This window comes from Cololabis saira, chromosome 13 (assembly GCF_033807715.1).
Source record: "Cololabis saira isolate AMF1-May2022 chromosome 13, fColSai1.1, whole genome shotgun sequence".
Lineage (NCBI taxonomy): Eukaryota > Metazoa > Chordata > Actinopteri > Beloniformes > Belonidae > Cololabis > Cololabis saira.
The window spans coordinates 10,686,807-10,704,331 of record NC_084599.1 but is presented as its reverse complement, the minus strand read 5'-3'; the positions used below and the strand labels follow the sequence as shown (position 1 = coordinate 10,704,331).

At 39.6% G+C, this 17,525-nt stretch overlaps 1 protein-coding gene across 1 annotated transcript; it reads right to left on the bottom strand.

The window, feature by feature from the left end:
* Positions 1 to 6,577: 6,577 nt before the first annotated feature.
* Positions 6,578 to 14,902, bottom strand: npl (N-acetylneuraminate pyruvate lyase (dihydrodipicolinate synthase)). Its single transcript, XM_061737664.1, has 13 exons — positions 14,769 to 14,902; positions 14,338 to 14,402; positions 14,123 to 14,206; positions 13,846 to 13,925; positions 11,351 to 11,438; positions 11,175 to 11,232; positions 9,317 to 9,392; positions 9,101 to 9,193; positions 8,835 to 8,980; positions 7,705 to 7,751; positions 7,537 to 7,621; positions 7,410 to 7,449; positions 6,578 to 7,318 (listed from the first exon to the last, which is right to left on the bottom strand). Exons 3-13 carry the CDS (start codon positions 14,191 to 14,193, stop codon positions 7,173 to 7,175), a joined length of 930 nt encoding a protein of 309 aa, XP_061593648.1. The 5' UTR covers positions 14,194 to 14,206; positions 14,338 to 14,402; positions 14,769 to 14,902; the 3' UTR covers positions 6,578 to 7,172.
* Positions 14,903 to 17,525: the final 2,623 nt, after the last annotated feature.

Genomic DNA, 17,525 nt, shown 5'->3' with positions numbered 1-17,525 from the left:
TAGAGCATATTGTACACCTCTCTATACTGCCCCCCTGTGGGCCAAGTTCAAGAAGGCAAGCTATACACAAACTACAGGTTGCATATAATGATTGTATGAGAATTTTAATGAGAAAACCACGGAGGAGCAGTGCAAGTGAATTGTTCTGTAACGTGGGCATTCATTCTTTTTAAGCACTCCTGAGAAACTTGGTGTACAGATTTATGAGTCGTTTGGATGAGTCTCAAAACTCTATTATCAAACTGCTGGCTAACCCCTGCCTCAGTGCAACAAGATATCAGTCTCCGTTCTGGAGACACTGGTCTCTTGTTGTAGCTGTTGTTTTTATGTATTTATGTTCTCTTAGTGTTTTTATGTATCTGTATGTTTTTTAATGGACCTTGAAGTCTGCACAAATAAAGTTGATGATGATGATATATATATATAAACCCAAGAACTTACTTTTGCCGCTTTTGCACTAGGACTTACTTGGCCCGACTCGGCTTGGCGCGGCTTTACACGGCTCCACACGTGTGTTTTCGCACTGCTAGGGGAGAAGTGCGGGGGGGGCGCCCGATTGCGCTGCGCCTTTGTTTGTGTCGGCGCAGATGAGAAATAAGCTGGAGCCGGGAGCGGCTGAGAAAAAAACAGCCCGTCTACATCCCTTTTTTAATTCTCTCGTCAGTCACCAGGTTTATGAACATCTGCACCTCAGAGTTGGATCACCAAACAGACGTTTTGCGCTTTATAATAAAATCGCTGCGGGTCGCTCTCGCTCTGACTCCCACTACCTGATTCAAACGTCTGACGGCCCCGCCCCCCGACCAATCAGTGGCGAGGAGGGTGGTGACGTCAGAAATAGTCCCTGCTCAGCCCGCAAAGAACCTGGCTGAAATGGTTACAGAAAAAAGTATCGACTTGGAGCGGTCTCAGCCCTAGTGCGAAAGCGCAAAACGGGTAGAACCGAGCTGAAGTGATACTAATGCAAAAGCAAAAGCGCCATTGTCAGTCACTCAAACATGTTTTCCCCGAGACTCCTTGGAGACAATTTTGCACTTGTTTGTCGTGAAAGCCTTCACCTCTGAGAAATAAGTACCTACTTCAAAAGTTCTACTGTGAATCCTCTTTATAACATTCAGCTCAATGAAGTTATACATGGACACTCTTCTAGCTACTCCATCGAAGCGTTCCTGGGTCAGGGAACTTTCGGAAAAGTGGCCAGGTGTAGGAACCTGAAAACCAAAGAACACGTACCGTAGTTGTAAAAGTGGTGTGAAATGATTACAGTGAATCGGGCAGAATAGAAGCTAAGACGCTATAAAAAGTCAGAAAGCTGGATCTGGACAGAAACAATTTGGTCAAATTCACTGAAAAATTTACCTATAAGAACCATTTTTGTTTGGTCACAGAAATATTAGATACTAGTTTATTTGATTTCATGGCAAATAGGAATTTCTCTCCACTTCATGTTTCTGAAATTGGACCCATTGCTCAGCAAATACTTGTCGATCTAAAAGCTTTGAAAAGCATTCATCTGGTTCATGCGGACATTAAACCAGACAACATCATGCTTGTTAACCATCCTTCACAGCCGTATAGGGTGAAACTGATAGACTTGGGTCTTGCCACGGAGGCACCAAACTTATGGAACAAAGGTATTGTTCAAAATCTTTCTTACAGAGCCCCAGAAGTCCTACTGCACCATCTCACCATGGATGAAGGGGTTGATATGTGGTCCCTTGGCTGTGTCCTGGCATTTTTGTATGTTGGAAATCATTTATATCCAATGGAACGTGAATATGAGACCATGAGGATGATACTACAACTGAACGGTAAACCAAATAATGTAATAATAACCAAACTTTCTCGACGAGGCAATGAACACAGATTGCTATTTTAATCTGGTTCAAAAGGGTCCTCATTGTATATGGTGGCTGAGATGCCAACAACAGTACTCAATGGAAACTGGGACGAATATTGAGCGTTATCGTGGTATTTCATCAAAGTTGTATTCTCTGGAAGGCCTTATGGTAATGCAGCAAAGAAGAATGATCCCTACTGATTGTGAAGACACAAGAGAATTCATCAGTCTCTTGAAGCAGGAACGGAACACCCCAAAGAAAGCTCTTAGCCACGACTTCATCACGATGGCACACCTTCCTCTTGACTAGACCTACCCAGATCAGAGAAACTGCATTTCTGTTATACGTGTAGAGGAAAAGACCAGAAAGTCTGGATGCTATAGCAGCAGCCAACACAAAGGAGCAGCAGCAGCCAGTTTGAAAAACAAAACCACCAATGACGTGCCTGGCAGAGTCGCTGCTCTTTCGCTAATTCCCGCTTCCTGACTCAAACGTCCGACGGCCCCGCCCCCTGACCAATCGGTGGCGTGTAGCGTGATGACGTCAGATACAGGGCCGTCTCAGCACGCTTAGAACTTCGGCAGAATATATACAGAAAAAGTATCTACTCGGCACGCCTCCACCCGCCTCGAGTCCTAGTGGAGAAGTGCAAGACGGGGGCGGGTCGAGTCGAGTCGCGCTGAGTAGGTACTAGTGTAAAAGCGCCATATGCGTGCTGAGTCGGCCCTGGATCTGACATCATCACACTACACGTCACCGATTGGTCGGGGGGCTGGAGTCAGACGTCTGAGTCAGGAGGCGGAAATCGGCGCAAGAGCAGCTTGCGGCTTCCTCATTATAAAATGAATAAAATTAAGGACCGAGGAACCACACCAAAAGTATTAAACCCAACATTTACATGGAAAAGGAAGCCTAACAAGTAACCAAGAAAAAAATTGGAAGGTTTTTGTTTTTAGTGTACTGACCTACAAAACAGAATAAAATATGAAAATGTACTTGCATATTTAGCAATTTTATTTGTTAAAAGACTATAGGTTTGTGAAATAAAAATTAAGGTGAAAATAATGAGGAGTCCACCCCTGGACAGGTCGCCAGTCTATCGCTAGAAATAATGCAGGTATTGCAGCTGCCTTTCCTCTTCATCCTGCTGGTCTTTGCTCACAGGTCTTATTTCTGGAGAATTTTTGTCTACACAGGGAATGCCTATGCCTTTATATGATTTTTCAGTGGCAGACAGTTTTTTAAAGGTATCTTGCTCGTCTTGGGTCAGATGTTGCATCATCTTTACTGGAGCTGGCATCATTTGATCCCTTTATAAATTGTAATATTTTAGAGTCTTCATACTTGACTTTCTTTAAAGTTCTTTCAACACAAGTTGCTTTTTGTAATAGAGATAATAAAGATAATAAAAACAAAGACGGAATAAAAAACAAACAAACACAAAATACAAAGTACAGAGCTTTCCCCACTATTCAGTGTAGGCTTGCATACAAACATGTTCTAAAATGGTTCCACAGTCTGGACGAAAATCTTACAGAACTGCGTACAGGATTAACCAACACATTAATAAGTTCATTCTCTGATTCTGACGCCCTACACATAAATCTGTGCATCAGATTGCGCAGAACAGCAGAGCAGGTGGCTACCCCGACACTAACAAACATATGGCTTGCACTGGAGCTTCTTGGGGCTCTCAACAGTAGCCTCATGCTGTCATTATAAGCTACTGTGAGCTTTCTTATACTACCTTGTTTGTAGCGGCACCACAGGTGGGCTGTGTACAAAGGTGTGCAATATGCTTTAAACAATGCAATTTTTACAGATACAGAGCACATGCTAAACTTACGACACAGCATGTTTGCTTGTGCATAGAGCTTACGACGCTGCCTGTACATATCTTTATCATCAGACAAGTCATTAACAATAATATGCCCCAAATACTTGATCTCGCTGCACACACTGAGTGCAGTACCAGACAGATGGAAGTCAGGGAAGGTTGACTGTCTGTCTTCTCTGCTTCCAATAATCATAACTTTACTCTTACCAGCATTGTACATTTATGTCAAAGTCAGCACCATACTGTGTGCACGTTCTCAATAGCTGTTGGAGACCAGCACTATAAGGGCTGAAGATGACCAGGTCGTCTGCATACATAAAGTGATTAATTAGTAGGTCACCAACTCTACAACCTGTACCACATGTATTCAACATCAGAGACAAATCATTCATGTACACATTAAAAAGAAAGGGAGACAGGATTCCGCCCTGGCGGACACCATTGGTCACATGGAAGGGATCAGATGTTACATTCCCCCATCTCACTCGCATTGTCTGATGCGAGTACCAGTAGACCAGGATTCTAATTAGAAAACCAGGGACCCCACTTTTAGACAATTTCAAAAATAATTTCACATGATTAACACAGTCAAATGCTTTAGAAGCATCAATGAAGCACAAGAACATGGTAGAGTTATGACTATTATATTTCTCTAAGATTTCCTTTAGTGCAAAAATACATAGATCAGTGCCATGCTTTTGTTTAAAACCAAACTGGTTGTCTGTAGACATAATGTATCTCTCAAGTCTATTCAGTAGAACTGTCTCCAGCACCTTGGACATGACACTGGCCAGAGCTATTGGCCTGTAATTATCTGAGCTGTTCAGCTTCCCCACTTTATCTTTAATAACTGGCACTAGCACAACAGAAATCATAGAATCAGGTAACACTCCATGAACAAAAAAACCTGTATAGCACATAGCCACCAGAGGGCACATTTTCTTACTGGCGAACTTAATATGTTCAGCTGTAATATTATCGAGACCACAGGCCTTATTATCTCTTAACTTCAGTATTGCTTCATGTACCTCATCAGTTTATTATATTTGTTTATTAGAGCTGCTTTCATTTGATCCATCATTGACAACAAACCATTCAGAGGCGTCTTTCTTGACTGTAATTACAATTCTCCGTACAGATGTTCCATCTTCCTTACTGGAGCTGGCAGCATTTGATCCATATTTAGCAGGTAATATTTTAGTATATTGAGTCTTTTATTTTATTTTATTTTATATTGAGTCATCATGCTTGACTCTCTTGCAAGTTTCTTCAACATATGATGCGTTTCGTTTACTGGAGCTGGCAGCATTTGATCCCTTTTTAATGGGTAGGCTATATATTATAGTTGGCCAGCTTGACTTTCTTGGAAGCTCTTTCTACATATGCTGCTTGTCGTTTATTGGTGGTTTTCTCGTTAAAGCTGGCTGCTGCTGCTGCTGCTGGTTTGTGACAGCTGCCGCCATAGCTTCCAGAGGTTCCAGCCTTTTCCTTTTCACGTTTAACTAAAGTCCACTTTCTTTCATTAAAGTGACACACTGTAATTAAATAAGCTTACTGCATGACAGTCAGTCAGAAATTAAAGGGTGATAAAATGTTTGGTTGATTTTACATAAAATAAAGTATTTTCAAATGGAATTGAATTGAATATCTACTCTCGAAAAATGCATAACCCGGAAGTTACATTAACTTTAAAAGTGATTTTAATTAATTTGAATATCAGAAAGATTAACACTCCAGACAAATGTTTCTCATGTTGACATTAAGAACAATGACTGCAGAAACTGATAGATCAGAACCTTTTTTCCATCCATCCATCCATTTTCTATACCTGCTTTATCCTTTGCAGGGTCACAGGGGTCTGCTGGAGCCTATCCCAGCTCATCACAGGCGAGAGGCAGGGGTTACACCCTGGACAGGTCACCAGTCCATCGCAGGGCCACATACATACAAACAACCAGACATACTCACACTTACGGGCAATTTAGAATCATCAATTAACCTACTATGCATGTTTTTGGACCATGGGAGGAAGCCAGAGTACCCGGAGGGAACCCACGCAAGTACAGGGAGAACATGCAAACTCCACACAGAAAGACCCAGCTGGGCCAGGGAGTAGAACCGGGAACCTTCTTGCTGTGAGGCAACAGTGCTAACCACCAAGCCAAACTTTTTTTTCCAATTTCTATAAAATTATTTTGGTCATCCATCATCAACACTGAAAATATCATTGTAAAACACCTAAATTATGCTACAAAGGTTTTGACCAAACTTGTAAAATGTTCACAATTCAAAGAAAAACTGTTCTCAACACTGTTAAATGCTTTACCAAAAATCCAGGGACAACACGAAGCTGCACCGGTTCTTCTTCTTTTTTTTTGAAAGCCCACACTGTTTATTGTCTGAAAACATGTGCAACAGTCATCTAATAAGTATGACAGCAAAATATATGGCAGACTGTTCAATTGATTCAAATTTTAAGGTCGTTGTGTATCTCCTTGTATGACATACAAACCTTGCTGCACCAAAACGGAAACATTTTTCATTTCCTTTTTTTTTATTAAACCAGTGCTAAACAGTGGTAAATGCTTTACCAAAAGTCCATGGACAACACAAAGCTGCACTGTTTATTCAAGTATCAGCCCGGTATGGCTGAGGATGTTGCTGCATCTGGCAGACTGGCTTTTAATCTGTTTGCAAGTACATTTGTCATCTATAACTGGTACATAACATGGACATGGGTGTCCAATTATCAAGTAAGATCTTAAGTTTAAGTGGTTCTGTGGTTAGAGTGATAAGACGTCATGATTTAGAGTTTGTGTTGATAACCTGGCTTCTCTTCATCATCATATCTGTTTGGTGCATCTCCTGTTTGAATTTTTATGAAGGAAAGATATAGGTGGTCATTCAAACATAATAATCTTTATTTTCTTTAGCAATTTTAAATATTTTGCACGGCACAGAATGCCTAATTTTCCAGTTACAGGAGGATACATTTTTTTTATTAAAATGTGACTTTAATTTCTTAAAATGATCCATCAAACTGGTGGAAACTCAATCACTTTCGTATCAATGCCTCCAAGACAACGGAGATGCTGCCTGACTTTGGAAGAAGGAAACTCAAAAATGTCACCGGTAAAGATTCAGGCAGGGGACACTGAGAGGATGAACTTTCATGAAACATTTACACAATTGTCACCCTAATTTCCCTTTTACCTCAGGTCTTTCACAGTAAAACTAATGATTTTTGCATTTGGCTTCATCAGAAAACTCTTTTTTCCCCAAATTTCCCCCGCCATGACACTTAAAAGTAAAGTCAGAACAAGTTCAGGTGGGAAATGTTAACTATTTACCGGTATGTGTTTTTTAACATCAACAGTTTGAAGAGTAAGTATGTGATATTGAATTTCTGGTTTATTAATAAAAAGGTGACAGAGCTTCAACTTGGCTCCATCACTGTTACAGTACTCTGAGCATTAATGTGTTCAACAAACATGTCAACAGTCAGGAAAAAGCTCATCCAATCTCTTTTTGATCTTTTCAGAGTGATCCCGAGGACATGGCATCACTGGTAGTCGAGGGGGTCCCAGGCACACACCCGACACATCACTCATCAGCTGCTTGTTCACTCCCACATCAAAGCCTGTTAGGGACGGCAAAGCCACTTTAAATGGGAACTCCTCCAACATATTTAACTTTGCTGGAAAACACACTGCAACACAACCGTCACTCACCTTTATCCATGGCATAACTCAGAAGCTCTTGGATCTTGAGCTACACGTCGAAATCAGACAAGGATGTAAACAAAAATGACGTGAAGGAAACAATTTGAACAACAAGCAGCAGAAGGAGCAGCAGTACCTGTATAGTCTTGGCCTGGGCGAGGTCGCCCTCCTTAAACGCTGATATGAGCTTGTTGACATGTCGTCCTATATAGTTATATGTGCTGCAAATGGGGAAATGAATGACAGGAATAACTACAGCAGAAGAAAAGATGACAAAGCATGACGGAAATGTGAGATCACCAACCTGCCAACTGCTCCGTCTGCTCTGAAAGGTAGAGCTGCCAACAGTTGCTGTAAAATTAGTCACATTTGCTTTAGGGTTTGGCTCTGAGGCTAAGATTATAGTCACAAAATATCAAGAGCAGCAAAGATTGGCTTGAAAAAGCGTTACACTTCCTCTACATAATCCAATTTTGTTGTCTGAAACTTAAAACTTTTGTGTAATTAATTTAAACAGAATAGTCCACATTAGTTCATGCTCACAATCACTTAACTGCTTGGACTGACTACCAACCTAAAAGGTATTAAAACACAGAGATGGCACTCTGAGACAACTTTAGTCTAAATATCTATTCACTATTAGATTAGACCAGGGATCAGCAACCCGCGGCTCTAGAGCCGCATGCGGCTCTTTAGCGCCGCCCTAGTGGCTCCTGGAGCTTTTTCAAAAATGTTTGACCTTTTTTTTTTCCTTTCTTCTTTTTTTTCCTTTTTTTTCTTTATTTCCCGACATTTCGACTTTTTTCTCGACATTTTGACTTGTTTCTCAAGATTGTACTTCAACATTAATCTAGACATTTCTACTTTTTTCTCGACATTTTGACTTTTTTCGACATTTCAAGTTTTTTCTCGACATTTTGACTTTTTTCGACCTTTCAAGTTTTTTCTCGACATTTTGACTTTTTTCTCGACATTTCGACTTTTTTCGAGTTTTTTCTCAAGATTGTACAAGAGCATTTTGAGTTTTTTCTCAAGATTGTACTTCAACATTAATCCCGACGTTTCGACTTTTTTCTTGAAATTTCAACTTTTTTCTCAACATTTCGACTTTTTTCTTGAAATTTCCACTTTTTTCTCGACATTTCGACTTTGCATAATGAAAAAAACTAATATAGATACATGCAGCATGTGTTGCCTTCATTCTAAGGCTTATACAAGACTTTTTTGCGGCTCCAGACATATTTGTTTTTTGTGTTTTTGGTCCAATTTGGCTCTTTCAACATTTTGGGTTGCCGACCCCTGGATTAGACTTTGTGGGGTTTTATACTTATGCACAATGAAAGGTTTATGTCAATTTTTTTTGTTTCATGTTTGAGTTATGAATAATTTCACCTTCTAACAGACAGGTAAACACAAATGAGGGGGGGGGTTTACCTCATCCACGCCGTACAGCATCGACCATTTACTATTGCTGTGAGTGCTACACAGGCCAAAGTCCATAAGGTCGGTCCCGCTGAACTTCACACCCCTGAACGAGGGAATAAGCTCCTCAATACCCTTGATCACATCTCTCGCGTGCACTGAAGAAGACAAGACCATTTCAAGGACATTTGACATTTAAAAGGTGTTTGGACATGGTTAGAAATGACTAAATGTTCTGTGAGTGCAGAAGCCACAAATGAGACATGAATGGTGCTGACCATTAACACCAGTGACCGCTGGAATGTGGTAATAGTAGAAGGGCAGAGTCGGAGCAGCCGAAGCAACCTCCTTCAGATACGTCCTCAAAGCATCTGAAGCAGAGCAAAAACACAAGACGTTTCGTTTTATTGTTTAGTTATGAATGAATGAAATGTAGGAGTCAAACTCAGGAGAGCGTGTGGTGTCTTTGTTTCTTCTGGAAAACCATCACATACCTGCAGATCTGGGCTTGAAGAAGGAGGGAGCAATGACGGCAATTCCATCAGCTTCGACCTTCTCTGCATGTTGAGCCTTGAAGAAAGACCAACATAGTATAGAAGAACAATGAAAACTGCTGTTGCATTGCGACTCCTGCTATAGTAGCTCTGCTGTGGAAAAATGTCCTCTGGACTGACTAGGCCAGACTGAAATATAGACTTGACTGAGGATCGTATTTAATCAGGTTTACTCTCAGTCTAAGGCTTTGCGAGGGAAATCACACACACCATCGTACAACCAGGAGCAGAATTACAGGAAAAAAGTCTGTGACAAACTTATCATGTGGCCTTGATCCTCGAGAGTTTGGTGTTACATGTTTCTGGAGAAGATACAAGGTACCCAGCAATATCTGTTTGACGCAAAACACGGCCTTGGAAAAGATCTTGTTTCCTCTCAGGGTGAACGCTGCAGCTGATAATGTAGTTCTCTGTCAGGTCATGAAGACCCATAAGTGACTAGGCTTTTATTAAATACATCATATCTAATATTATAATTATTTCTCTCACAATTATTGCCAAGAGAACATACAACAAAAAAAGCTCTGTCTCTTTCGTTCATTAATTTATTATTTTTAAAAATTCTCAATCGCTTGTTGATCAAATGTTGCATTATAGTCCTGCTTTAAATTAATTTCTCCTCGTTCATTAATATTGCAGGTGAATTCATTATTTTAATTTGCCATTCAGCCCATTTAAAAACTTGACACAGTAAGTAAAGTCTGAGGAGCTCAGAAGAACTATTCTACATAATCCTGTGAAAGGTGAAGGTTGTAAGACCATATTCTAGCAGCTTTATCTTCCTGTGACTACAACTGCAAATATCAGAAGTACAGTATAAGGACCATGGGTCTGCGGCAGAGGTGTCTTCAGTATTCACATTCATTACTCAGGTAAAAGTATAGAAACTAGAGTTTAAAAATACTCCTGTAGAAGTTGAAGTATCAACTCAAGTTTTTTACTCAAGTAAAAGTATAAAAGTACTGGTTTCAAAACTACTTAAAGTATAAAAGTAAAAGTAATGTAAGGGGAAAAAAAGCCATTAACGACAAAAGCCATTGAAAATGAATGCATCTTAGTATAGTGCAAATATATTAAAGAACCATATATGTGTACTATTGAGCATTAACATGTGTTCCAGAGAACAGAAGATATGATGACTAGTTGCCTATAAGTATTGTAATGGTGCAAAAAGTCAAACTTCAGAGGCATGTTATCATTTATCCTAACCTTTATTGGAATGTACATCCAAGTTTAGTTGCAGGAATCTGAGGGAACGGATGTAAGAACAAAACTGGACAAGAACATCTGAAACAACCACAACCAAATTCACTCTATCCGGATGGAGCAATTTAACTGGATGGTTTTTTTTTAAAGGCCGAAATGAAATAGAGTTACAAGGCTGTTTTTAAAATGTAAGGAGTAAAAAGTAGCCTACAGATAATTGCGTGAAAATGTAAGGAGTAAAAGTAAAAAGTCGTATGAAAAATAATTACTCCAGTGAAGTATAGATAACCAAAATTTCTACTTAAGTAAGGTAACGAAGTATTTGTACTTCGTTCCTTGACACCTTGGTCTGCGGTAAACCTCAAAGTATATGGGTCGATAGGAAATACAACCACAGGTTGATCAAAAAATGTGTGTTCTTTTCCCATAGCTACGTGGCCCTCACAGCTGCTGACAACTTCCCGTCAGCAGTCGGAGTCCAGCTCTCTGAGGTGCGCCTTGGAGATAACCAAATTGATCTATATGAAACAGAACTTGGATGAACAGAATCAGTTTAATTTGATACCAGCGGAGAGGGCAGAGGACAACTCACCAGATCTTGAGAATCTTTAATACTCATGCAACCGACATGTACAATCACTTGATCAAGTCTGCAGAGACATGCATTCAAGAGAAATTTCACTGTAAAATATCATCATGCCTTCTCCACTCCATACAATCAATAATAATAATAGATCCTGCATAGAAATACACTGTGTAAAGACTCACTTTCCCTTTGCTTTCTTACACCAGTCTTCTGCCAGGAGCTTCCTCTCTGCCACTGTCAGAGACATGCTCTCTCCTGTGGTGCCATTCACTGCAAACAAATACAGCATTACCTGATTTACTCAGCATGGTTAACGTCATCATAAAATCATAAAATAAAGCCACATAATACACACCCTATTCCCATTTAGCTGGAAAGATCAAATAAAGCTTGCCATCAAGAAAGAATAAATATGTTTAAAAGACAACTAAGAGAGTCTGTCAATAATTACATCTAAAAAGAGAAAAACTAACAGCTGTAAGATTGGGTACTGGTATACAACATTATTCATGTTTGAGTACTTGCATGGTAAAGCTGACTAAGGATGTCACTGCTCTTTAAAGGGACACTCCAACATTTTTGGAAATTAGCTTATTTACTGTTACTGCTTGAATTTGACAAGAGCGTAAACACCTTTTTCCGAGATGTAGTCTCATTCTGCAGAAGTTAATGTGTGACGTTGTTGTCACTTTTTTTCCCCAACTTTTCTTTCACAAATAGCATAAAGATTTCAGAAATCATCAACTGTGATTTATATATTCTTTACCATGTAAAAAAATAATTGTATCCAAGTTTGAGGAGAATTGGATACCATGAATCACAAACCAACTTCAAAATCATGGCGTTAATGTGGATTTTGACATCCCAACACGACAGAAGTTGAATGTCTTTACTACAGTGAGTGAGACCCGGTGCTGCCACGGATGGCAAGGTGCTACATGTCTGTCTGTCTCATAACAATGGAGGGTTATTCATCTATAATACGTCCTACATCCTGATGTGATTGAATATTAAAAGGAAAAAGAGTCCAGCTCCAACTGGACCAAATGGAGTGAGTGAGTTTAATAGTCTTGATAAGACATGACTCACAAAGCCCATTAAACTCTATTACACATTCAACCGTCTGATCGCTTGTAACGCTGCTGCAGGCAGTCACTGCACCCAGAGGGGCCTCTCCAAAATATAGCTCTTTTTAGAAATATGTTCATGAGATTGCTATGTCTCATTTTACATAGTTATGTCAAGACATGGAAAGGTCACGTTGTGTAAAAAAGGACGTTATGGAATTTTTGGGAGGCCTGTTGTAGTAATTCACTTACAAACTCCTGGACTGAGAGCAAGTTCTTAAATGTTGGAGTATCCCTTTGAATTTAAAACATATCTATTAAAACATTTATGTTTACAAATATTTACCTGACTAAAACTCACCAAAAGGTTTCACCTTTGACCTTAGAAAATAGATTTTCTTTATTTTTCTCAATTTCTTTTTTGAATATGTTGCTTAATTGAATATAATCATTCTAGGTAGGACTACAGTACCTTTTCAAAGTAGTAACCCATTAAGGTATTTTTTTATGTTGTCGCATTACAACCAGGAATTATGATGGATTTGTCCTGATTCCAAGTTATCGTACCATAGGGCTCCAAGCTTTACAACAACTGTTCAAAAACATTAAGAAAAAAAAAAGCCAAGGTGTTGCTTCGTCTGCTGTGTGTTTGAAGTTGCTTTAATGATTAAAGCTGAACCTTTGTCCAAGTATCAATTCACCAGATGCTGAAACATGTTTTACTTCAAAACTTAGCTGCATTTACCACCATTTGCATCCTTAAGTCTTAACAATTCCTAGGCCGTCTTTGCACGGTGGTGTTTACGAGGTGATTGAAGGTGTTGCGTAAAGATCATGTGACTCTCAGCTGATGAACTTACCTGAGTTAATCACATGACTTCTGCACTTATAGAACCAGATTTTAATTTTGGACAAACTCCACACATTAAGGCCCTGGTCATGATTTTAACCAAGAATCTCCTGGCTGTGAGGTGACACTGCTAACCACAACTCCACCCACTGCCCAGCCATAAACACCCCCACTGTAATGCAGCAAAACAGGAAAAGAAAAAAAAAATGCTGAAAGAGGCAAAAAGTTTGTCAGGACTCTTAAAAACTGTGGATGGGCCTTCCTGTGTGAACACTGATTAACTTGAATCACACATTTCTACAGAAAGGTTTAACTGAATATACTCATTATGGATCATGTTGCTCACAACTCTGAGTTTGTATACTATTGTAATGTTAAAAGAAAGTCACTGGCCTTTTATTTATATCTTTCTAAATACTTTGTACACTAACCCTAACTCTTAGTGTGTATTTGTCACTAAATAGCAGACCACATAAGCCTTTAGTTACATGCTTATATCTACAGAATAGCACTAGTGACCTCGTACCCCACCAATGAGATTGCTGATAATCATTGTAACAAAGATTGCAGGTTTAATCTGGAATGTTATGACAGCATTTATTTCTTAAATTTCAGTAGAATGGAATGGATCTGTCGACAGAAGAACAACATACCTGCTATTTCTCCAAAACCCAGTAAGTTATTCAATATTAACGTTGATTCAAGTGTGAATATAAACAATGACAAACATTGAAAGGAGGAATCCCACTTGTAAATTTACCAAATATGCTCTTTACTCCTTGCTTCTCTGTCAAGTAGTCAATATAAGGTCCAATCTTTGATAGTTCGATTTCTCCGTTTCTGGAAAATGTGAGAAATGTAGGAATAGACATTTGTTTAAGATATTTACAGGACTGGTAGCCACAGATCTCCAGTTTAACTCTTTACGGAGGAACTGCATCTTCTTACTCAGACTCACAGCCATCAATTGCAGAAGGAAATACAAAGAAAGAAACAGAGATAACTTGATTGATTTTTTTTTTTTTTAAGATTCTTACCCTTTGGTAGAAAATGGAGTAAATGTGGCTGCAACAAGTCCTTCCAGTTTTTTGTCAGCAACAGAAGCCATAATTGACTGTTGCCTAACACACACATACGCACACATTACACAAAGAAACGAAAAAGAACTGGAGATTAAAATGCAATAGAAACATGGAGTAAAAGAAAATGAAAAAAAAAAGCTATGACACCATAATATGTTTGTCAGGCTTACAAAATAATGTCTTATTGTCAAGTAAGGATATCCTGGGCTGTGCCTCCTCTCCCAGTCACCCGGGTCTGGATTAAAAAAAAAGGAAGAAAAACGCAAAACACGACTACGTGAAAACAAATAAATGAAATTGAAATAACAACACAGAAATACATCTTAGACAGAAGTTGCGTAAAATCAATTACCGTAATTCAATATTCAGTATATAAGATAGTTCTTTCCCAGCTGATCATATGTTTATGTATTTAGACTACCGGTACTCAAAAACCCGTGTTACAAAAATAACACTCCAGATGCAAACAATGTTAATGCTGCACTACTTATACTTACTATATATAGATATAAGTGCACGTATGCAACAAGACAAAAACATTCAGCAATCTTACCAGGAACATAACGAAAGAAAAAAAAAACAATCGTAACTTCTAGCATACCTTTAAGACTTCTTTCTGCTATGTGCGTTGTGGGCATCTATTTGACTTTTAGTGAGGAACATTACTGGTTTTTACTCGTCCGCCTCTCCAACATCCCCTTCCGAGGGATTTGTTGACATGCCAGTCATGTGAAGCTATCAGAAACATCAAATGACACCGCAATGCATTGCGGGAAATGTAGTCAATTAAAAAAAGCAACGAAATGAAAGCACAGAGCCCGAATATTCTCCACAACTAAATTACTAAATAGCCAGTTCATGTTCCAATTCATGCACTGGATTTTGGGTCTTTTTAAAATGTATTCAACGTAGTTAGATTTTTTCCTCCTGATATTAAATAAAGTAATTTAATTTTAAATTTAAAGGAAAGTAAATTCGGTTTCCCATTGTTAGAGATATTTACACGAAGGGCAGAAATGCATTCTCTCTGGTTACATCTAGAGTACTAGAGAACTCTCTCTAGTACTCTAGTTACATCCATCCATTTCTGCTTTGAGTTTGCTCCCGTTGTCTCGCGAGAACTGCCACCTGCTGTAACCTGGGTGGCAGTTCTCGCGTGGCTAGTGACAATCAGTTTAAAAATTATGGGAAATTTACGGGAAAATACTAATAGAGGGGTAAAATACGGTTTTAGGTAGTTTCCCGGACAAAACGGGAGACTTGACAGCAGGCACGGCGCCAGGATTTTTTCTCTCCCGGTGCTAAGGGGGAGCTTGACCGATACGTGGGGGTGCTAAGAAAAATATTGATTTTCATGACTTCAGTTACTTTATAAGAAGCTTCTCGTTTTTTCAATAAAAGCAGCTATGATACACAGCACGAGCATGTTTGATATAAAACTAGTTTTAATTCAAAGAATATTCAACAAAATAACTAAGCCTAATACAGCGACTACAAGGCAATGGCAAAAATGTTTCACGTGCAAAGGTGACAGATTCAGCACCGGACAGCACCCATGCGCCTGCCAATAACCAGACATCCAAAATGCGACAAGTGTAGCCTATTTATCATCACAATCTTGGTGATTATATTTCTACTGCAAACAAAAATACATGCCACGTCCTGCTGTGCATTCGTTACAGTGTAACAGATTAAATGTCACATCACATCAAATGTATCGCAACCAGTGATCGCAACATCAGGAAAAAACTCACCAGTTATTTTCCAGAGGAGAACGATGCGTCTGTTGTTGTGGTTGAGTGCAAATGAGTCTATAATCTTCTGGACATCCAGGGCCTTGGTTCTTTTTGCGTGTATGGATAGGCAGGCAAGGTTGCTGAGTCGAGGATTTGCCATTCTGTTTCTCAGGTTTTTACGCGCCGCATGCAGGAAAAACTGCGCTCGCATGAAGCGGAGGTTACAGGCAGTGTAACAGATATGCGTAAAAGTTTATAGATGTCCTCAAAGGAGTCTTTGTAAGGTTTGAGCATGGACAGAAATTCCAGTGTGCTGCTGACTGTTTCACCATGTTGTTTTTTCCTTTCTAAGAGCCGTCGCATTTGGTGCACCTCGGCCAGCAGATCGTCCTTTTTGATCTCATAACTGCGCCATGGGCTCAAGGCTCTCCTTTTCAAGGAATGTGGCATTTTTGGGGTTGAGGGCTGACGTGCCCATGAGAACTGCTCCTGCTTCTGTTGAAAACCGTCGTGTCATTTCATTCACTAGTCGGTCAATAACAGGGTAGAATGAGGATGTTCGGAGTTCATCCTGAGAGGACATGGATGGATGTTCTGTTTGAATTGGAGCTTCAACTACATAGTCCTGCAGATGGCGAGGCTTTTGGGATTGTCTCTTCTCTTGTTGGAGCTGCGGTGGTTTTGCGACACCGACTTTTGCGCACAGGGCCTCTGCCTTGCTCCATATGGCTCTCCAAGGGCCCGATTTACTAAGATCCTAAATAAAGAGTACTAAATTGCGTGTGCACTGAAAAAGTTTGCGCGTGCTGTTGTGTGTTTTGCGGGTGATCAACTAAGATTGCGTGCGCAATTGATAACAGGTGCAAACAGCAGTATTTAAATGAGGTGTTGCGTGTCTTAAGGTTTGCGAGCGCAAACTCTGCGCCATGGAGAGTCTGGATGGAATGCACAGTCACAAGTCACAAGCGCAAAATGAAATTTGACGAGTTGGAGTTAGAGATATTAGTGGAAGAGGCAAATAAACACATTGATGAACTACAGCAAATAAATTTAAACATTACCAAAAGAAACGCAATATCGGAGAAAACCTGCAGAATAAATGCAGTTGGTAACACAAAAAACGGAAAAACGTCTGGTTTTTCACATTTCAATTTTAGGCACAGATCAAAAATACGAAATAGAAAAACGGGCCACAGGACTGAATTTGATTTTAATATTTAATTGGTCGGGTTTACGTGACCCCGTGGTGCTCGGCATGATCTGAGGAGAAAAAGACAATCAGACACAGAGCTGGAGAGCGCTTTGATTCATCTATTTATGAGTTAAGTTTTTATTCAGATGTCCACAGTATATTGCAAATATTATATATTATATAGCAAACACTGACAGTAAATGTGTGACAGACGGGACCATCATATGGCCGTCGATTTAACGCAGAAGCATAATTCAGGCGAAGCTGCAGTCTCTGCGCTGATCCTGACACAGCGGGTCGGAGCGGTTTTGGTCATGATGTTTAACCTGTGTTTTGTGATTAATAAGCACGGGTTTTAATTAAATGTAATTTACGAAGGATGATTTCACGTTCAATAAGATAAGTAATCAATAAAATACAAAGTTTTGGC